Source organism: Scyliorhinus canicula, chromosome 25, assembly GCF_902713615.1.
Source record: "Scyliorhinus canicula chromosome 25, sScyCan1.1, whole genome shotgun sequence".
Taxonomy (NCBI): Eukaryota; Metazoa; Chordata; class Chondrichthyes; order Carcharhiniformes; family Scyliorhinidae; genus Scyliorhinus; species Scyliorhinus canicula.
In genome coordinates, this window is record NC_052170.1 from 13,335,397 (window position 1) to 13,353,645 (window position 18,249).

At 43.0% G+C, this 18,249-nt stretch overlaps 1 protein-coding gene and 1 long non-coding RNA gene across 4 annotated transcripts in view; one reads left to right on the plus strand and one right to left on the minus strand.

Moving 5' to 3' along the window:
* The first annotated feature begins 72 nt into the window (after positions 1–72).
* LOC119957188 lies at positions 73–17,700 on the plus strand. Its single transcript, XR_005458762.1, has 3 exons — positions 73–314; positions 2,948–2,997; positions 17,509–17,700. It is a non-coding gene; the product is annotated as an uncharacterized LOC119957188 (long non-coding RNA).
* The window catches only part of carm1 (coactivator-associated arginine methyltransferase 1), a 70,440-nt gene continuing 58,921 nt past the window's right edge, over positions 6,731–18,249 (minus strand). For 2 of the 3 annotated variants that reach the window (XM_038784991.1, XM_038784989.1), the window contains 2 exons: positions 13,217–13,285; positions 6,731–8,623 (listed from right to left, as the gene is read on the minus strand). In XM_038784991.1, coding sequence (XP_038640919.1) covers positions 8,481–8,623; positions 13,217–13,285 — 212 coding nt within the window. In that variant the 3' untranslated portion in view covers positions 6,731–8,480. The remainder of the gene's footprint in view (positions 8,624–13,216; positions 13,286–18,249) is intronic. The other variant, XM_038784990.1, reaches the window with a different exon arrangement.

Consider the following 18,249-nt stretch of genomic DNA (forward strand, 5'->3'; position numbering starts at 1 on the left):
GAAACGCGCAGGCGCGGGCCCGCTTAAAGGGAACGCCGCACTCCATTTGTGTCGGCGGGGATTAATCACAGCCTCTTAAAGGCGCCACCTCCTGGCTTGCGCTGCTGCAGCCAGTTTTATCCACAAAGCCGGACGATAATGACACTAGTCGGCCTTGAGTAAACCGGAGTAAACCTTGAGGCCTTCCTCAGCAACTTAGAATTAAAAACGGAAAATAATGGACCAACGTTGCAGGTCAAGCAGCATCTGTGGAGAGAGAAAGCATTGAGTCCATGTGACATCTTCAAAGCTGAAGAGGGGCTGGTGGCGAAGAGGTCAGAGCCAAGGAGAGATGGGCACCACACAAAGGCAGTGGTAATAGGAGCAATGAAGGACTAAAGAACCTGGACTTCAGCTCCTCAGACTCTGCTTCCTGTGAGGACTCCATTCCATTCTCCGTCAGCAAGTTCTGATGATGCTATATTCAAAAACAGCCACATCTGCCTTTTCAGTCAACAGGTCTCTTCCCCCTTGCTGGGTAACAGGGCACTCAATCATATACAACCTATCTCCCACACCTCTGCCCTCATCCCTTCCCCTCCCAGAACTACCTTTCATCCAACCAGCCCCATCCTCACTTTTCATCCAACCACTTCGAAAAGGTTCATCCTCCACCATTTGTGTCAACCACAGCCTGATGCCCATCTTCCCCTCAACAATCCAAAGAGACCACTCCCTCTATGACACCTGGTCAACTTCCCTACCGCCCTAGTGTTCCATCTTCTTCCCATGCAATCACAGAAGGCAATCAGAAAGGTGCAATACCTGCCCCTTTACTTCCTTCAACTAGATCATTAATGCACACTACAAACAGCAAGGGAATTGGCACCAATCCCTGCAGTACACCACTAGACATGGGCTTCCAGTCACAAAAACAGCCTTTGGCCATCACGCTCCTACAACTAACCCAACTTTGGATCCAAATTTCCTTCGATCCCATGGGCTTTTAACTTCTTGACGAGGATCTTGTCAAAAGCTTTAGACTACATCAACTGTATTACCCTCATTTACAATCACTTCAAAAAATTCAATCAAGTTTGTTAAGACGCTATCTCCCCCTAACAAAGCTATGCTCTCCCAAGTGAAGATTAATTCTGTCCCTCAGAATAGTTTCCAATAATTTCCCCAACACTGATGTCGCTGCTGCCAGTCCACTTTGGCCAGATCCTGTCTTATATTAAAATCGACCATCAATTTCCATCCCATCTTTACCCTTTTCAATAACTACCGTGAAATCTTACCAGGATGGTCACTTCCACCAAAATGCTCCCCCACTGACACTTCTACCTGCCAGGCTTCATTCTCTAAAATGAGGTCCAGTACCAATCCCTTTCTTGTAGGATTTTCTACATGCCAACTCAAAAAGCTCTCCTGGATACACTGCAAGAATTCCACCCCCTCTCAGACTTTCACACTTTTAATATTGGGGAAGTTGAAGTCCCCGAATATTAATACTCTTATTGTTTTTACACTTCAGAGGTTGACTACATATCTGCTCTCTCATCCTTGACTGGTTTGGGGGCCTATAGTACACTCCCCATAAAACTGATTGCCCCCTTTTTGTTCTACCATATGGCCTCAATTGAGGAGCCCGCTAAGATATCATCCCTCCTCACTGCAGCAGTTGACTTCTTGATCAATAATGGGACACCTCTTTTACACCCCTCACCATTTCACTTGAAGATTTTATACCCCAGAATTTGAGCTGCCAGTCCTGCCTAGGTCGCCGATAGCAATATCATGCTCCCGTGGTAATCAACACCCTCAATTCATCTGCCTTAACTGTAAAACTCCTTGCATTAAAATGCCATCCAGCTTTTAAAAAATAAATTTTGAGTATCCAATTCTTTTTTTCCCCCAAATGAAAGAGCAATTTAGCATGGTCAATTCACCTACCATGCACATCCTTTTGGGTTGTGGGGATGAGACCCCCACTGACACGGAGAATATGCAAACTCCATGGGACAGTGACCTGGGGCCGGGATCAAATCTGGGTCCTCGGCACTGTGAGGCAGCAGGGGTAACCACTGCACCACCATGCTGCCCACTTGCCATTCAGCTTTGCCATAATCTTAACAGGTCTATCTTCACTCGGACTTCCATTGCCTTACACAGGAGCATTTTTCATATGCGAGCCTCAAAAGGAATTAGCACCAGTCGTCTGGGTGCAGCTTCATGGCAAATCTTAGGATCACTCAGACATTAAACTATTAGCATTTCTAAATTACCTTTATTGGAGACCGAATTTGTTCGCCACGTGTGGCACATTGGACAGTAAATCAGTTGTTACACCCAAACTCCACACTAACAAAAAATATAATTTCCACGCTGTGGTCATCTATGACCAGCCTCTATTGCCTATTCCTAGTGGCCCAGAGAATGTGCAAATTTCAGGTTTTGATGCAACTCAACGGTTTGCTTCGGAAGGAAGCAAGCACAAACATCAGGGTTGTTTCTCTGCTATTGGGTGAACCAGTTGGGATTTTACAATGACAGTTGTATGGTCATGTTTATTAATACCAGTATTACAAAAAAATTCATATTCTTATGGTGGAACTTGTACTTTCTCATTGGCTGGATTATTAATGCAGACATCTGGGTTACCAATCCACTAAAATATTCACTATAATTTCACACCCCATTACAGCAACTGATTTGTATAAATTGCTGGAATTTAAGACTATAGAGCATCATCCTGGAGGTTATAGTGGTCTTCACATTTCGCACAAGATGTTCTTTTCTGCCTACCACTGAAATTGCCTAAAATACAGAAAATTATAAAGTGGAAATAAAACTCAGCTGTTAAGGATAACATCAGTTTTGTTCCACATATGAATGGGGATTTCTATAAGAATGTCCACAGAATGTGGATTGTGAACATTGTTATTTTTTGCTCTTACCTGCATAGATGGTGGGCTGCTTCTTCTGCTACTTCAGGGGACATTAACTGGAGACCAGGTAAGACATTTTTGCTAATTCACAATGTGACAGCCCACACAAGATATTTTTCACAACATTCCACAATGAGATTTGATCTCTTGGGTGGTGTCCAGAATAGTGCTATAGCTTGATGAAATGTCTGGGAATAGTGATAACCGGTGCATTGGTTCCCACAACATTGTCCTGAAAAAGGGGGGTGGTAAAATTCTAGGATCTGTCTCTTGCTGAAGTACAAACCAAACTGCAGTCATCGTACAGCTTCTGAAAATACTTGCAGACTAGTTTCTCAACTGGACTGCCCGAACTGGGTTTCTATTCAGTTTGTGCAACTGAACAAACTACTCGCTTGTTAGTTTAATGGGCACCATGCCAAACCGGGATACAAGCCAGTGGGTGAGGCTCGGCAGAGATGGTTTGGCATGAGAGTAGAGGCATCACAGCTAAACGTGGTCTCAACTTAATGTCCACTTTAGCCAGCACTGCAGCTAACCAGGCGTCGCTTCTGTGACTATGGTTGGGCAGCGACTGAATCTTCAGCGATTCTCATCGGTGAAGCTCAGTGCCACACGAGTAGCCCATTGACTCACTCAGCCCATCAGTTGTAGCTCTAATCATTAGGAGAGCCAGTGCACAAAGTTTTAAAGTAGTGGACATTGCAATATCACTAATCTGTGATGAGTTGATAGTAAGGTGCTGAGCAGTGGATGGGATTTAATCTTCCCATGGAAAATGCAGACCAAGAGCAATCTGGTTTGGAGTTTGCAGCTGATCACAGATCAGCATCAAGAGGAGCTATGGAAAAATCTCACATTTGACACTGCATCCTCCTATCTGGAGGCAACAGGGGAGAGACAGAAATCAATTAAAGATCACTCAAAAACCATCTAATATTAGTGTTTTATTTGATAATTCATGTATTACAGGATTATGATTTTCTAATATGGTCTAACAATCTCATGTCGCTGTAATAAAATCTACACACAACACAGATGAACAAAGGTCTAGCCACAGAAACATTTCTAGATACACTAAAACACTAAACTACATGTTGGTAAAATCCTCTAGCAAGGGTTGGATCAGGAAAGCTGTAAATGGGTTAACCAGAATAGTTCAGGGTCAATAACAAGCCTCATTTGTAAAGTTGATTTTAAAACCAAAAAGGCAGAAATTTCTGCCCAATGACGTGTACCAGGGGAAACATTTACAAGGGTCGACCCACCCAGGTCCAATTCGTCGGGATGAGTGACCATTTGTTCACAACTCGCTTGACCACAGCTTCAGATGTAGGGATTACAAAAAGTCTAATTAAATGAGGATAATCCCAAACTTTCAAATGGGATCTACATTAATAACTCTGAACTGTTCCATTCAAGTTTCGCCAGTTACTCTGCCGCCTGCCCAGCTAATCGCGGATCAATTATCCTTGCTGTCAGCCATCGCTGTGATAATTTATCACATTAAACCCTTACCCATTCTAATTTTTTTAAAAATCCCTTTTACTGTAGAAATATTCTACAAAGCTGCCTAATTGAGGAGGTTGAGGCTAATGTTGAAATCACGCCTGCTCGGTAATACTCAATTAGGGAATCACACTGACACAGGATTACTGGCGCAAGAGTTCACACGCCTTGCAGAATTACAGGCTGCGCACACTGCGCCAAGATTCAGCGATCATTCACTCCAATAAACCAGACAATACACTGCAAGTGTTCCTTCAGCTGTGCACAGTCAACGATTCGCTCATGCCTATATAACGAGAGTTCCACACCGCAGAACTCCAATAACTGACCATATCTTAAGAAACATTCTCTATATATTGAGCATAGCTTTGTGGATCCTAATGGGTGCCAATGTCTTGCTTCAGGCCTTTTCTGAATATAAATGTTATGCTAGTTTGACCTATCAAAGAGGCACTATGATGCTGTTTGATGTTCAGGCCAAGAAAACACTTGATAGACGAAGCCGAGGTGTTTGGTTTCTTCAGAGTAGAAACATTTAAGCAAATAGCCCAAAACCACCTGGCTGTACTGAAGTCACTCCAGGTAAGACAGGCTAGGTCAACTTGGGGATTTAACGGAAAAACACAATCATAAGCTAAACCAAGCGAATAATCCCCCGAATGACTGGAGGATGTGTGGCAACAGCAAGATCCCACAGCCACAAAAACATAAATCACCTGAATATTTACCCCTCATCATCTTACTCTGAACACTGTAGATGCGGCTGGTCTCTGCGCATAGGCACTCCATAGACCCATACAGGACAAAGTTCAGGTCACAGTTTAGGGTTGAAAAGTGTGCGGTGTGCGTGAGAGACAGGGGTGGGGAAAGAGAGACAATGATAATCTTATCCACTAGTCAAATTAATGGACGGTACTGGTGAATTAGCTGAGGCACCATTCACTTCTCTCAGATTCCTGCTCCTATTGTGCACCATAAAGGCAGTTAGTATGCACCAAAACATCAATGATGCTCTTCAGTTGCCGCAATCAATTCCTTTTTTTTTTTGGAGGGCATGTAGCTATCATTTGTTGACTCAGATTTATTTTGAACTGGACAGCAAGGTAGAAGGGGCTGTCATACAACTTGTACTTAAAAGGACAACCTTGTGAAGTTGGGTTTACAGTTTAGCACTTTTTAGGGAATGGGAATAAAATAGAGTCACTAGAGCAATTACGGAGGGGGATGGGGAGAAGGTTGAAACTAAAGTAAACAATGATAGTGCTGGACTATCAGATGTTAGAATCCAATTCAAAGAAATCCCAATTTAATTCATTCAACAGCCCTTCTGGAACAAAATTGGAAGCAGTTAACACTCCTCTGCTCCAAAAATACAAGCTTAAAATAGTCACAGTTTATTGCTACTAAAGTTGGTGCAATACTTCCTTGATGACTAGATTCTATAATTCCTACAAGTCAGTTTTTCTGAATAACTACTCGCACTGCGAGACCCGTTTAACTTAGAAGTGCTGTAGATGCAACATTGTTAAAATGGTCCTTTTAAGAGCAAGTCTGGGACCCAGGGTCATTACGGAGATAAATGTTCTGTGGGTGTCCAGCTCCTGATTGAACTTGAAGTTCAGGTTAAAATGAGACTTGACAGTTCCAGTTTATAAATCACTTCTCGCAAGCAAAAATGGAAAAATCCACCCTGTGAACAATGAAGCTGTCGCTTGCACAGACTAAAACTGGAATCTCAAAAGGAGAGTTCCAGAAGCTGCGTAAAAAAATGTGCCAGTTTCTTGTGCATGAAGCAATAAATAGTTTGGCCACTGGACAGGCATTCCACTTCCAATTCCTGCAGTTTGGAGAGAGATCCCACTTCCAATTCCTACAGTACAAGTAAACTCACTTTGCACAGAACTATATTCTTCCCTCCCCACTCCCAATGCAGGTTTGTGAAGAGCTCTTGCTAATTGTATCCATGCCAGATTTACACCCGAAATACAGGTAAACCCACCGGATACACCTTCGATTCTTGTATTCAGGCATCACCAAGGAAAATTACTCAAGTAAAGGTTTTATTGCAGAAGCTCTCGTTCTCCCATATACACAATACTATAGGCATAGCTGAACCGTTCATCCCACTTCTAAGCCTGATTCTCAATACTTTAGGCAACAATTTCAAATGCAACCATAGCGTGTCCACCAAATCTTCACTCAAGAGCCCGAAAAGGAAATCAATACTGTTTCCCCCCCCCACCCCCCCCTCTCTCCCTCCCCACCCCCCTCTCTCTCCCCCCCACCCCCCTCTCTCTCCCCCCAACACAAATCAATAGCATTAATGGACATCTGAAAAACGAAGGCGGCCAATGAACTCACCAGAGTCAGGGCACAAGATTTTGAAAAGGAAAAGAATCAGGTCGATTTATCCTTTCCCTAAAGTAAAACATCTTGTATGACAAGACAGCTAGAATCTACAGTCAATCCACAGAATTTAAAGAAATTCTTCTTTCTATCAGAGACTGCCGTCAGTAATAATACAACTATTTCAATAGAAATATACAGACATGTTATGAGTTACTATCAGAAAATGCTCGCTCTCTGTAAGATCTGATAGAAAAATGAAGTAATTACTTTCAATCTACAGATTTAGAAGTTAATCATAGAAGGGTGCACACAACTAGAATGAGTTTATCTGGAGTGTGGAGTACAAAATCCCGTACCCTAACCATGGTGTCCCACTAATAGAGAACACATCTACCCCCAAATCTGCAGCATCCCTTTACTTGTATACGGAGGCAAAACCAAATATACACACAGAAGTTTATGCTAAAGCAGTCAGACCCGTTTCAAAATGTGTATGGCACCCGCCATTCAAGAGCAGCAGCAGCACCAGTGGTGAAGTTGCTCGACCTACTGCCACTGCAGTTTAAAACTCAAACGGCATTCAAAATGACAGTGGGTACACCGAACTGAGAAATAAAACCACTGGAAACAGAAAGACAAAAGATGCAGGGCTTTCCGTCAGTCCCTGTTCAATACAACTGTCAGTCGGCAAAGCAATTAATAATTTGGGTTGGGTGCAGTGAAGAGCTGGCCGCTGCATCTTGCTCTTTGCACTATTGAGCGACAGATTTGCGGCTGTGCAAGTTTTCAGTCGCTCTGTGCACAGCACTAGTTCGACCAGATTCGTGCTTCTGGATTTGAGGAGATCTCGCAAAATTGTCAAAATTAAAAAAGGCAGACAAAAGGAAATCAGGCAGGTGCCAAGAAAAAACCCTCAAATTTCAGACACTTCCTCCTTTCCCCCAGCTACACAGTTCATACCAGCCCCACCACACACCTCTCTTAACAAGATGAATCTGGAAGCTTCTCAATCATTGCAGGTTTCAAAGGAGTTGGGAAGAGCATTTTCCATTCAGTCTATTGGTACTCAAAAAGAAACTTGCCTTATATAAAACAAAACCCTTTAAATGAAAAATGTCTAGTATCAAAAACATTAAGAATATTTATTACGTTTACACCCAGCAATTGCAATTTATCGAAACTTTCAATTAACAGCTTCCATTTACCTAAACTCCCCAAGTGATCAGTTTATTTAGGCTGGGGGCGCGGTAGTTAGCATAACAGTGGAGAAAGGAAGAGCCAGTGCTACATCAGGAAATCTTCCGTCAGCAATCTGCCCCCAACGCACTGGATTTTAGTATCTACCTGCAGCATTCCTGACAACAAACTGGAGAGGAAATCTATTAACTAAAGACTCTAAATCGCAGGACAAAAACAGCATTTATTTTCCCACCCCCATTTTCGTTTTATAAAACTTTACAAGTCTGGTATCAAAGAATTTGCATGTTGTCGCTTCCATGGCAAAAACAATATACGCACTCGCGCACGCACACATACACACACACACACACCCTCAGGCTTAGCTACGTCCATGAACAATGAATCTGGACAATTCATAGAGATTGGGTTTTTGAAGAGGGGACTGAATCTGCATTTGTTTTTTTTCCTCTCAAAAGTGTCAGTTCAAAAGGTCAGAGGCAGTGTCATGAACTCTTAGCTCCCATAGTGCATTGTGTTGGTGCTTATGGACATTGGAGAAGCCATGGAGATGGCAGCACCGCCCATGGTGAACTGACTGTTGATTGGGTAGTGGCTGGTACTGGCAATCACTCCACCCTGTCCACCGCTCGAAGATCCTAGCAAAACAGAACAGAACAAAGAACATCCATGAACACAAGCATTTTGCAGATAAAAATCCTTACATTATAAAAGCCACTCAATCCTTTACAGTGCTGATGCCCTGCCCCAACTTTCAAACCATGTTCCCATTTGGAGAAGCTCCAAGATTCAGACAGCTAGCTGGTTGCTCAAGCAGTAGAACTGCTGGGCTATCAAGCTAGTTTTTCCACCCTGGGTGGGTGAATGGTTCAGGTAAATCACCCAACTAAACAGGCTATCCCATTCGAATCTATAAATCCAGCATTGAAATAGGTAAACCTAGACAATGCTGCCAGTCAAGGTAGTAGTTAAAGGGGCCAATGTTAGCAAATTCCTTTACACTATCCCCTTCTGACAAATGTAAAATCTTAATCCTACACATGGCTACATTTTCAGCTAATGGTATACCTGACATATGAATTTGATCCCACCCATTCAATACTGAACACGCATAACCTCCTCACCAGCACAAAGCTACATTTAGAAGTTAACAATAAGAAAAGATGGCATAAACCTGGATTCTTGCCTGCTCTGTCTTGCCCAAGCACTCATTATTAACATGCAGAGTGTTCACAGGCTGGTTACCCACAAGGGTGCATGAAAGGAGAAGGATGGTCCCGACAGTGAGCCATTCCTGTTCTCAGCACATTCAGATGTCCAAATGAGGTTTGGGGTACCCAAAATGGAGTTACCCCAGGAAATCTGGCCATTACCCCTCCCCTACCCCTGAGGTCCATTGAAGTGCCCAGCTCCCTTTCCTTAGTTTTAGATAAAACCCTAACATGTATGATTGAAAAACACAAACTACATGCAATTCAAAAATAGCATTTTTAAAGCAAGTTAGCTACAGGAAATAGCAGCATTTAAAGAACTGCAGAACCATGATAACTGGCCAGTGAAAGAGTATGGGTCAGATGCTCCAGGAATGCGTGTTAAAAGTTAACAAAAAGAGTAAATTAAAGTTCAAGCTTTGGAACGTTGAATGTGATTATTCAGTTTGTGTTGATCTTGCCTGATTGAGACCAACTCGAGTCTAATTTTAATTTTGGACACCAAGGCTAACGAGATGATGCATGCAATTAGATACCGATAGATCAAACACGCAGCACTTCCTATCTTCAGATCAGTTCTAGGGTATTTACCTTGTGCAGAGTCGGAGTTTGAGCAAAGTTTGCATAAGCCCAGGAGACCAAAAACAGCCAAGAATAAAACCTATTTCTAACCTCTTCACTTGTTCCCCCAGGAGCCCTTTCAAAGAGTACTTCTGTTATAGATGCGTGGACATGCAATAGTGTACTGCACGGCTTAACAACCTGAGCACAAGTAGTTCACAATATACTTTAGAAAGCTGGGAAATGAAGGTCCTCCTGGATTGTGCTTTGGTGCAGAAATACTGCTGTGGTCTCAAAGGCAAGATAGCATCTCTCCGATCAAGCTGACAGAAAGCAACCCTCTTTTGGGTTAATTTATACTTTGCGCATCTGATTGGGATTAGAGTTTGGGCCAAGCCCTCCCATTGTGAAATGTCCGATGGTAAATAATGAATAAACTTTGGGAGGACCAAGCAAAACTAATGGAATGTCTAATGCAGTGTCCCTGTCTGGGAGAGTCAAATTATAATGTAGATTGCACTGGGATCAGGGAGAGCCATTTCTGCTAACAGCATCATCAAAAAAAAACAAAATTTAAAAATCTAATTTTGTTCTGACAAAGACGCAGGAATGCTACTAAAATCCTTGAACAGCACTAAAAAAAGGCAATGAAACCTCAAGGATATTTTGCCAGTTGTACTGATGTTGCAGGAACACACACACGGTAATGTGCTTCTAATACCTTCATTATTTTGCCAGTGGTTGGGGAGAGAACATTTCAGTGATCTGATTCAGTGTGATGTCAGAAACTATGAAGTTGTATATTTGTTCACTCATATCCAGAGGGCGGATGCAGGAGTCTCCTACTTAAGGTGGAGGAGAGGAAAGAGTCTCCGAGGGTCGAGTGTTTGAAACTCTCTCCCACAAAGAGCGGTGGAGGCAGGGCCGTTGAATATCTTCGTAGGCGGAGTCAGATGGATTCTTGACTAACAAGAGAGGCAAAGGTCAGCAGGGGTAGGTGGGAATTGAGGCCACAATCAGATCAGCCACGATTGATGAATAGCAGAGTCGGCTCCAGGGGCCAAATGGCCTGATCTTGCTCTTAACTGCGGATCCCAGTTAGATAATTGAAAAAAAAAAATCTTGTGGCCCAGAGGGTAACTGCATGGTGCAATACAGCAGTGGGCCATGCCAATCAGTTCCTGCTCGGTAGGGCAGCATGGTGACGCAGTGGGTTAGCACTGCGGCCTCACGGCACAGAGGTCCCAGGTTCGATCCCGGCCCTGGGACACTGTCTGTGTGGAGTTTGCACATTCTCCCCGTGTTTGCGTGGGTTTCGCCCCACAACCCATTTGCCCCTAATTGGAAAAAGTGAATTGGGTACTCTAAATTTAAGGAAAAAAAATTCCTGCTCGGTATTGTTAGTTGGGGAAGGAAACAAAAAAAAACCATTGCAAACAATTCCCAACATTTCAACCAGGGAGGGAAGGAGGGGGATGGGGGGGGGGGGGGGGGGGGAGTACTTGTCTCCCACATACATTATCTCATGTTATTTGGCAGCTTCAGAAGACAACCTTCCAGTATTTGACTTCTGACTGGTTTCCTCAAGACATCTTTGATGATAGAGTTGGTTTTGGACTTTAAAAGGAAGCCTCCCCACATCCCAAGCCACGTTTGGCAGGATGGGTTCGCCCATTTACTAAAATGGCAAGCAATGCTCCACCTCATTTGATTTTCTGCGTGGTTTTATTTCCCCCCCCTTCGACATTGAGATGAGTTCTCCAAGCCAAAAACAAAAGGTGTGTGTGCATTAAAGACCCTGTGCTGTCATCTCGTTTTTACGTATTAAAAAACCCATCCATAATAGACTTTCACTCAGAGGATAATCTCTTTTGGACATACTCATTGACTGTTTGCTGTCGCTATTGGAAGATCAAAGTCTTTCAATAATGACGCATATACCCAACCCGAGCTATGGGAAGACACAGGGCCTTTAACCAACACTGCATAGTTACCAGCATGCTATGAACCTTGCTGACAGAAATCCAACTCCAGGCACCCGTAGCAGTCTGCTGCCAACGGAATTCCTACAGGGAAGGGAGTCTGGAAGATGATGAGCCATGTGGAGAACAAAACAATCCCATCAACATCATAAACAGCTAACCCTACAGCCGAAATTCCAACTCAAGGCCATTCTCCCAACTCCAGGGGATCCAATGTCATACTGAAAGAGTTAAAAATGGCAAAAAGACAACTGTGCTGATTTTCCTGGCACACCTTAAAAACAGATGTTTCACCAGAATTTACCCTTTGAATGGTAGGAGTTAGCACCTTGTTATTTTTTATTTTATTTTTTAAAAAAGTATCAACCAATTCAGGTAAAATATATGTTATAGCACCTGTAGTGACAAGGATCCCCTGGGAGAGTTGGAACTATAGCTGTAACACCGGAGAACTGGTCTGCATTGCAGGCGAGTGCAAGAGAGACTTGCACAGGGAGATCAATTCAAATTCGAGAAATAGAAAGACAAAGTACAAATGCAGAAAATACATGGAGACCCATCATCACCCTCCACGAGGAAGAGCGAGTTAACTGGGTCGATGAATAAAATGGCAACTTGTCCTGCCCCTTTTTCAGGGACGGACAAAACTGCTGTGTCTGATATATTTAAACATGAAATTAAAAGCGCAATGTCACCACTGTAGGCATTAAGTAATTGGGGGGGGGGGGTTACCACTGTGGCCCGCAATCAAACACACACCCAGGCTTTAATCATTGGTATTGATCAAGACCTAGGATGTGAAGTCTGGCTGGGAAGAGGTACATTTAGGGTTCCATCAAATGGCAGGTCACCTGATGTGCAGTTTACTGCACAGATCAGCAGCAAAGTCTAATCAGGCTGCCAAGACAAGCTTCGAGAAGTAACCATGCATTGGGGCAGAAATGTACAACAGCATTCCTTGCTCAACATGAAAAGATTATGTCAACATGAACACTGGCCTGGAGTCCTTTCTCCCCAGCAGCGTACAGCTGTACAAGCATTTCAGATTGTAGCGGTCTTGTTAACACAATTATAGTTAAATCTTTGACTATTAGAGATAGGATAAAGCATACATGGAAAAAGATTACACAGAAACAGAAAGGGGAACATTAAAATTATCTTGGCAGTGTTGCAGGAATTAATTTGGACACCAAAACTTGAAGCTCATTGACAGAATGCATTGCTTGCACCGTGCTCAGATAATGCATTTAACCATTTGTTCAACAGACAGTTCAGTTCTCCCTGTGCCAAGTGTATCTTTTCAAGCAAACCAGTTAATCCTTCATTGCATTAAAGGCTCCTGGGTGCAGTCTGCCAATCCCAGAAGGAATTGGATTGGCTACAGGTTGCTATGGGTGCCTGGAGCCAAGCAGTTGAGTTTCCATTGGCAAGCATTCGACCAGTCAAGCCTCAGAGGGATTCAGGGCCATGTCTTTACCCTGTATAAATCCTGTGCTCATAATGGATCCCAGTCTTGAGTGAGTGTGATTCACTATCCCAGTGTTGGCTGTGAAGAGAGGAGGAGAGAGAAACCTTCCAGTAAAATACAACAAAGGGAGGGAAAAGCACCATACAAAAGCATAAAGCTCATTCCTCAATAATGCATCACTAAAGTTCAACAATGCTTGGTGCCAGTGCTGGATTAACCAGTATGACCACATCCGTCAGACTAGTTTAACAGATTGTTAACAAGCTTATTTAATCAATTAGAGTTCGATTTAGACCAGGATTTCCATGTACTGAGAGGAACTGAAATCCTTTAAATCTGATGGAGCTAATTGGAAGAAGAGGAAATTATATTGGGGTTGAATCACAGTTGAGGTAGTGGGCTTGCTACAGTGGAAAGTAGATCGGTACTACAATACGCCCAGTCCACTGAAATCAATCGAGAAGGATTCAGTTGTAGATTTCAAGAATCACACTTCTGCAAAAGGTTCTGGAATATTTGCAATGCTGCACATTTTAGGAAGTGCAGAAACCACAACAGGATTCTCACTTCCAAATCCACGTGCATAAATGTAATCGCTCCTCTTGCTAAAGTTGATGATTCTTTCTGGGATATGGTTCGACAAGGGCCAGGTGCCTGCTCGGAATTAATTCAGGTGGTCTCACTTCAGGCAAGCCAGGCAGTAACTGATGGGCAGGTGTGGGGCCACAAGGAAAAGGAAAACAAAATCCCAGCAAAAATCGTCCCAGCCCCAAAGTTCAAATACTCGTGCATGGTTCGGCAGGGATTGCTGGAATGCACTCAGGAAAAAGAAAAACTCTCTGACTATTTTCAACCCCAAGGATGTTCGGGACCAAGTGTAGTGCCCCAATCGTAATTGCAACTGAAATGAGCCAACTCAACTCAAACCAAATGATATTGACCCACAGACAATAATCAAGGCAGCCAATTACTTTCTCTCTTGCTCCCACTTTTTGAGGACCAATGGAATCACAAATTATGCCTTGACGCACCCCGATTTAAGCAGAGGTCAATTCCCCCGACTTCTCTGCACGTGACTGCCAACAGATTATACAAATTCGACAATGTGACATCCCAACTCTTCCCTCCAGCATTTCCAAGTTGGAATGCTCAGCCGTTGTGATGAACTGCAACCGAACTTTGGCACACAACTCTGTAGGGTGGGGTAGGAAGGATGAAAAGCGACACCCTGCTATTTCTAAAAATAAATTTAGAGTACCCAATTTCCCCCCCCCCCCCAAATTAAGGGGCAAGTTAGCGTAGCCAATTCACCTATCCTGCACATCTTTGGATTGTGGGGGTGAAACCCACGCAGTCACAGGGAGAATCCACACGGACAGTGACCCAGAGCCGGGATTGAATCCGGGTCCTCAGCGCCGGAGGCAGCAGTGCTAACCACTGCACCCCGTGCCGCCCTTGCTATTTCTTTTTACAAAAATAATCAACTTCTAGGTTAGCAGCTCGTCATCACAGACAAAAACTGCAATGCTTACAGCAAATACTTATTGTTCCTAAAAACAATATTTTTAAAATATAAATTTAGGAGTACCCAATTTTTCCAATTAGGACGCAATTTAGCGTGGCCAATCCACCGACCCCACACTTTTTTGGGTTGTGGGGTGAGACACATGACCTCGGCGCCGTGAGGCAGCAGTGCTAACCACCTTCCCACTGTCCTTCCCTAAAAACATCATTTTTGAATACAGACAATAGCATAGTCATTTATTCCTTCATGGACAACTGGTCACAGCGTTAACACTAGCATGGAAACATAATAACATAGGTAATAGCATAGTCACTAACTGAAACTACAACTGTGCTAAGGGTTATGAAATTTTTATTATAGTGAGTCTGAGGTTATACTGACCTTTTAAAGGAGCAAAGTTAGACTGAACCTATAACCAGTAGTGTTAAAATTTGTGGCAAATAGATTCTGATCTATCAAAGTGCAATGCAAAATATAATATTTGATTCCGCTCACCCAAGCCCCCAGAAATTGGGGCTTATGTCCCAAAATTAGAGTTATTATTTTGTGGTTGGCAGTCACACCAACAGAAAGATGTCTGGGAGAGTTTGAAAAAGCTTACTGGCTAAGTATTAGGATGCTGGTGTTATACAGCAATGCTGTTCACCAAAACCTAGGCTGCCACCTTGTTCACCAGTTCATAACTGAGTCATTAGTTTCGACCGTGTGCTATGGAAAATATCTCATCAGCACCTAGCAGAAGAGATTAAAAACACCCCCAAAGTTAATTTTGAAGGCGCATGGATAGAGATCATCGCACAGAACCCAACTCCCAAGAGTGCAGGATAAACCGAGAAAAAAAGACAGCAACAACCTAGGCAATTCAAGCCACCCAGCTACACAAGCATAAGCAACATATAATAAAACATGAGCAGCTAGAGACTCCTTGATTAAAGAAAGGTCAGCATGGGTGAAACTAAGTTAACCAGTGGCTGATGAACAATATGGCAGGGAAAGACTTGCAGAAACCAGTCATGTCAATTTCCAATGATAAAGAGAATACAACTACCTAAATAGACCGAATATGCGGAGGCTCTTTTCTCTAAATGGTGTCCAGATGGAGATCTTCAAAATTATGGGGATACGGTGGGAAGGTCAAGTTAAGGATTATCATTTCAAATCAGCCATGATCTCATTTAATGGCAGAGTAATCACTAATAAGTTCATTAACCATTAAGGAGCAACTGCTTTGTGCTGAGAATGTGGACCTTGCTTCCACCCAGAGTGGGGAGAACATAGATGCAAGGAGTAAAGGAGTGGGAGGATCTGTTGATTCCCAAGTAGACTAGGAGGAAACCATTGTGGGGCAAAAACTGATTAGGATGAATGGCCTGTTCCTGCATTGTAAATTTGACGCAGTAATGCTAAATACCTATTTCACACAATTGGTTGCAATATATCCATTGCAGTAATCTGCACGCACGTTCCAAACTTTTCAGTCAGAGCTGTAGGGGCACCATCCGACTGTTTCTTTGAACAAAAACAGCCACATGTGGGGCTGGCTAAATTTGAACTCAAGTCATGGGGTCAGAGAGCAATACACTAACTCAATGCATCATCTGTCCACTTTCCACCTCCATCAGCATGTCAGTCACCAGTTATTTAGCTGTACTGCAGAGAGGATTAGCTTCTCTCAGCTGGGTGCAACTTGAACACATTAGTTAAGGAGCGAGAGGAGTAAAAGGACGCCGCAAAATGTTGTAATCTAAAATGATGTTGAACTGAAATAAATCATAGACCATTACCCGGAGCCAAGAATACTCAGAATGAACATTGTTCCAATCAGCAAAAAGTGGTGATCGCATCCACACTTTAATGTTGCAGCAACTGAGACACTTCTGTTGTCATTAGGCAACACAAGTGCATGAACCTTTTCAAACCTGCCCCTTCCACCAACTTCAGACTAACAAATGTGATTTCTCACCATGCCTAACATTTCACGCCACGCAAGGCTGTTGCCAGTCTAGGAAGGTGGATCAAGACAAGAACCAATAGAACAGGCCACTATTTAAAAAGAACATGTGGACAGCTTTCCACAATTAGTTAAAATTTGATCTTGAAAGTATAATAATTACTGCCCGTCTCAAAACAAAGATATCAAAAATTGTTCCTTTTCTTCTCCCTTCAAATTGTGTTCTAAAAATAACCCTAGGAAGGGAGAACATTTTTTTAAAATCCAGAGGGCAAGAAGGTGTGCTTGAATGCACATCAACAGGCATTGATATGGAGGAATCTATTTAATAGGAAATCCTTATTTCCAATAATTCCACAGGTTTTGACAGTGTAAAATAGACAAAGTCTGGAAAGACCTGACCACCTTACACGTTTAAGCATCACTATCGAGGGCATTTGGAAAGGGCATTTGTAAGGTCCTTGTGCAACTTTAATAACTTTGAATATGCACGTGATAGAAGCAAATTGTAACGAGCACATGAAAGCATCATGCTTCGCATATGTTATTAATGCTATGCTTAGGGCAGCACGGTGGCCTAGTGGTTAGCACAACCGCCTCACGGCGCTGAGGTCCCAGGTTCGATCCCGTCTCTGGGTCACTGTCCGTGTGGAGTTTGCACATTCTCCCCGTGTCCGCGTGGGTTTCGCCCCCACAACCCAAAAAGGTGCAGAGTAGGTGGATTGGCCACGCTAAATTGCCCCTTAATTGGAAAAAATAATTGGCTAATCTAAAATTTAAAAAAAAAAAAAAAAAAAAATTAATGCTATGCTCATGCTTTTTCAGTTCACCTTAGATGCTGGAACTGAACGGAAATGGGACAGAAGAAAAGGTGAGCTGTGCATGATGGTTGGTGGATCTGAAGCCCATAATAACATTAAAAAAAGGCTTCATAATTTTGCAGACACCATTTAGTTTGCTTTCACACGTACATCTAAAAAGATTATTAAAGCATAAAGTCATTGTGCAACTGTAAAACCACCTCATAGATTATCTATATCTTGGGCTCTCCCCCTTAAGACCTGGCTGTCATGAAGAGGCACAGGATAGACATTGGGAATTTTTCTGCAGCAAGGAGAGGACAATTCAGGAGCCAACCAGAATGGGTCATGTCTATTTAGAATCAGATCGGCAGAACACTGGGAATGGATCTTTTGCCCATTCCCATGTCTTATTTTAAGAGGATGTGGCACAGGAGTTCTAGCTGGGTGGGTGGTTTATTTTAATTCTAATGCGGAATAATAACCCATGCAAGTTACTGTTGAACCCTTGCCCAAATGGGTCTCCCATTTAAGGCCAGAAGGCAGGCAAATCTGGTCCCATGCCTGCAGAAAGCAAACAACAGCTCAGGAATTAGGTACTTTTGTCTCACATAATCCCCAATCCTGTGGGGTAAGTACTTCAATATTGCAATACTCAAGTCTCAAGTCAGCATGGCCAGAGCAACACTGGGAGTCTTATGTCAGATGAGAACGCGGAACAATTTAATCCTGGGAACGTGGAGGAATTATTTCAGGTTTACAGTAG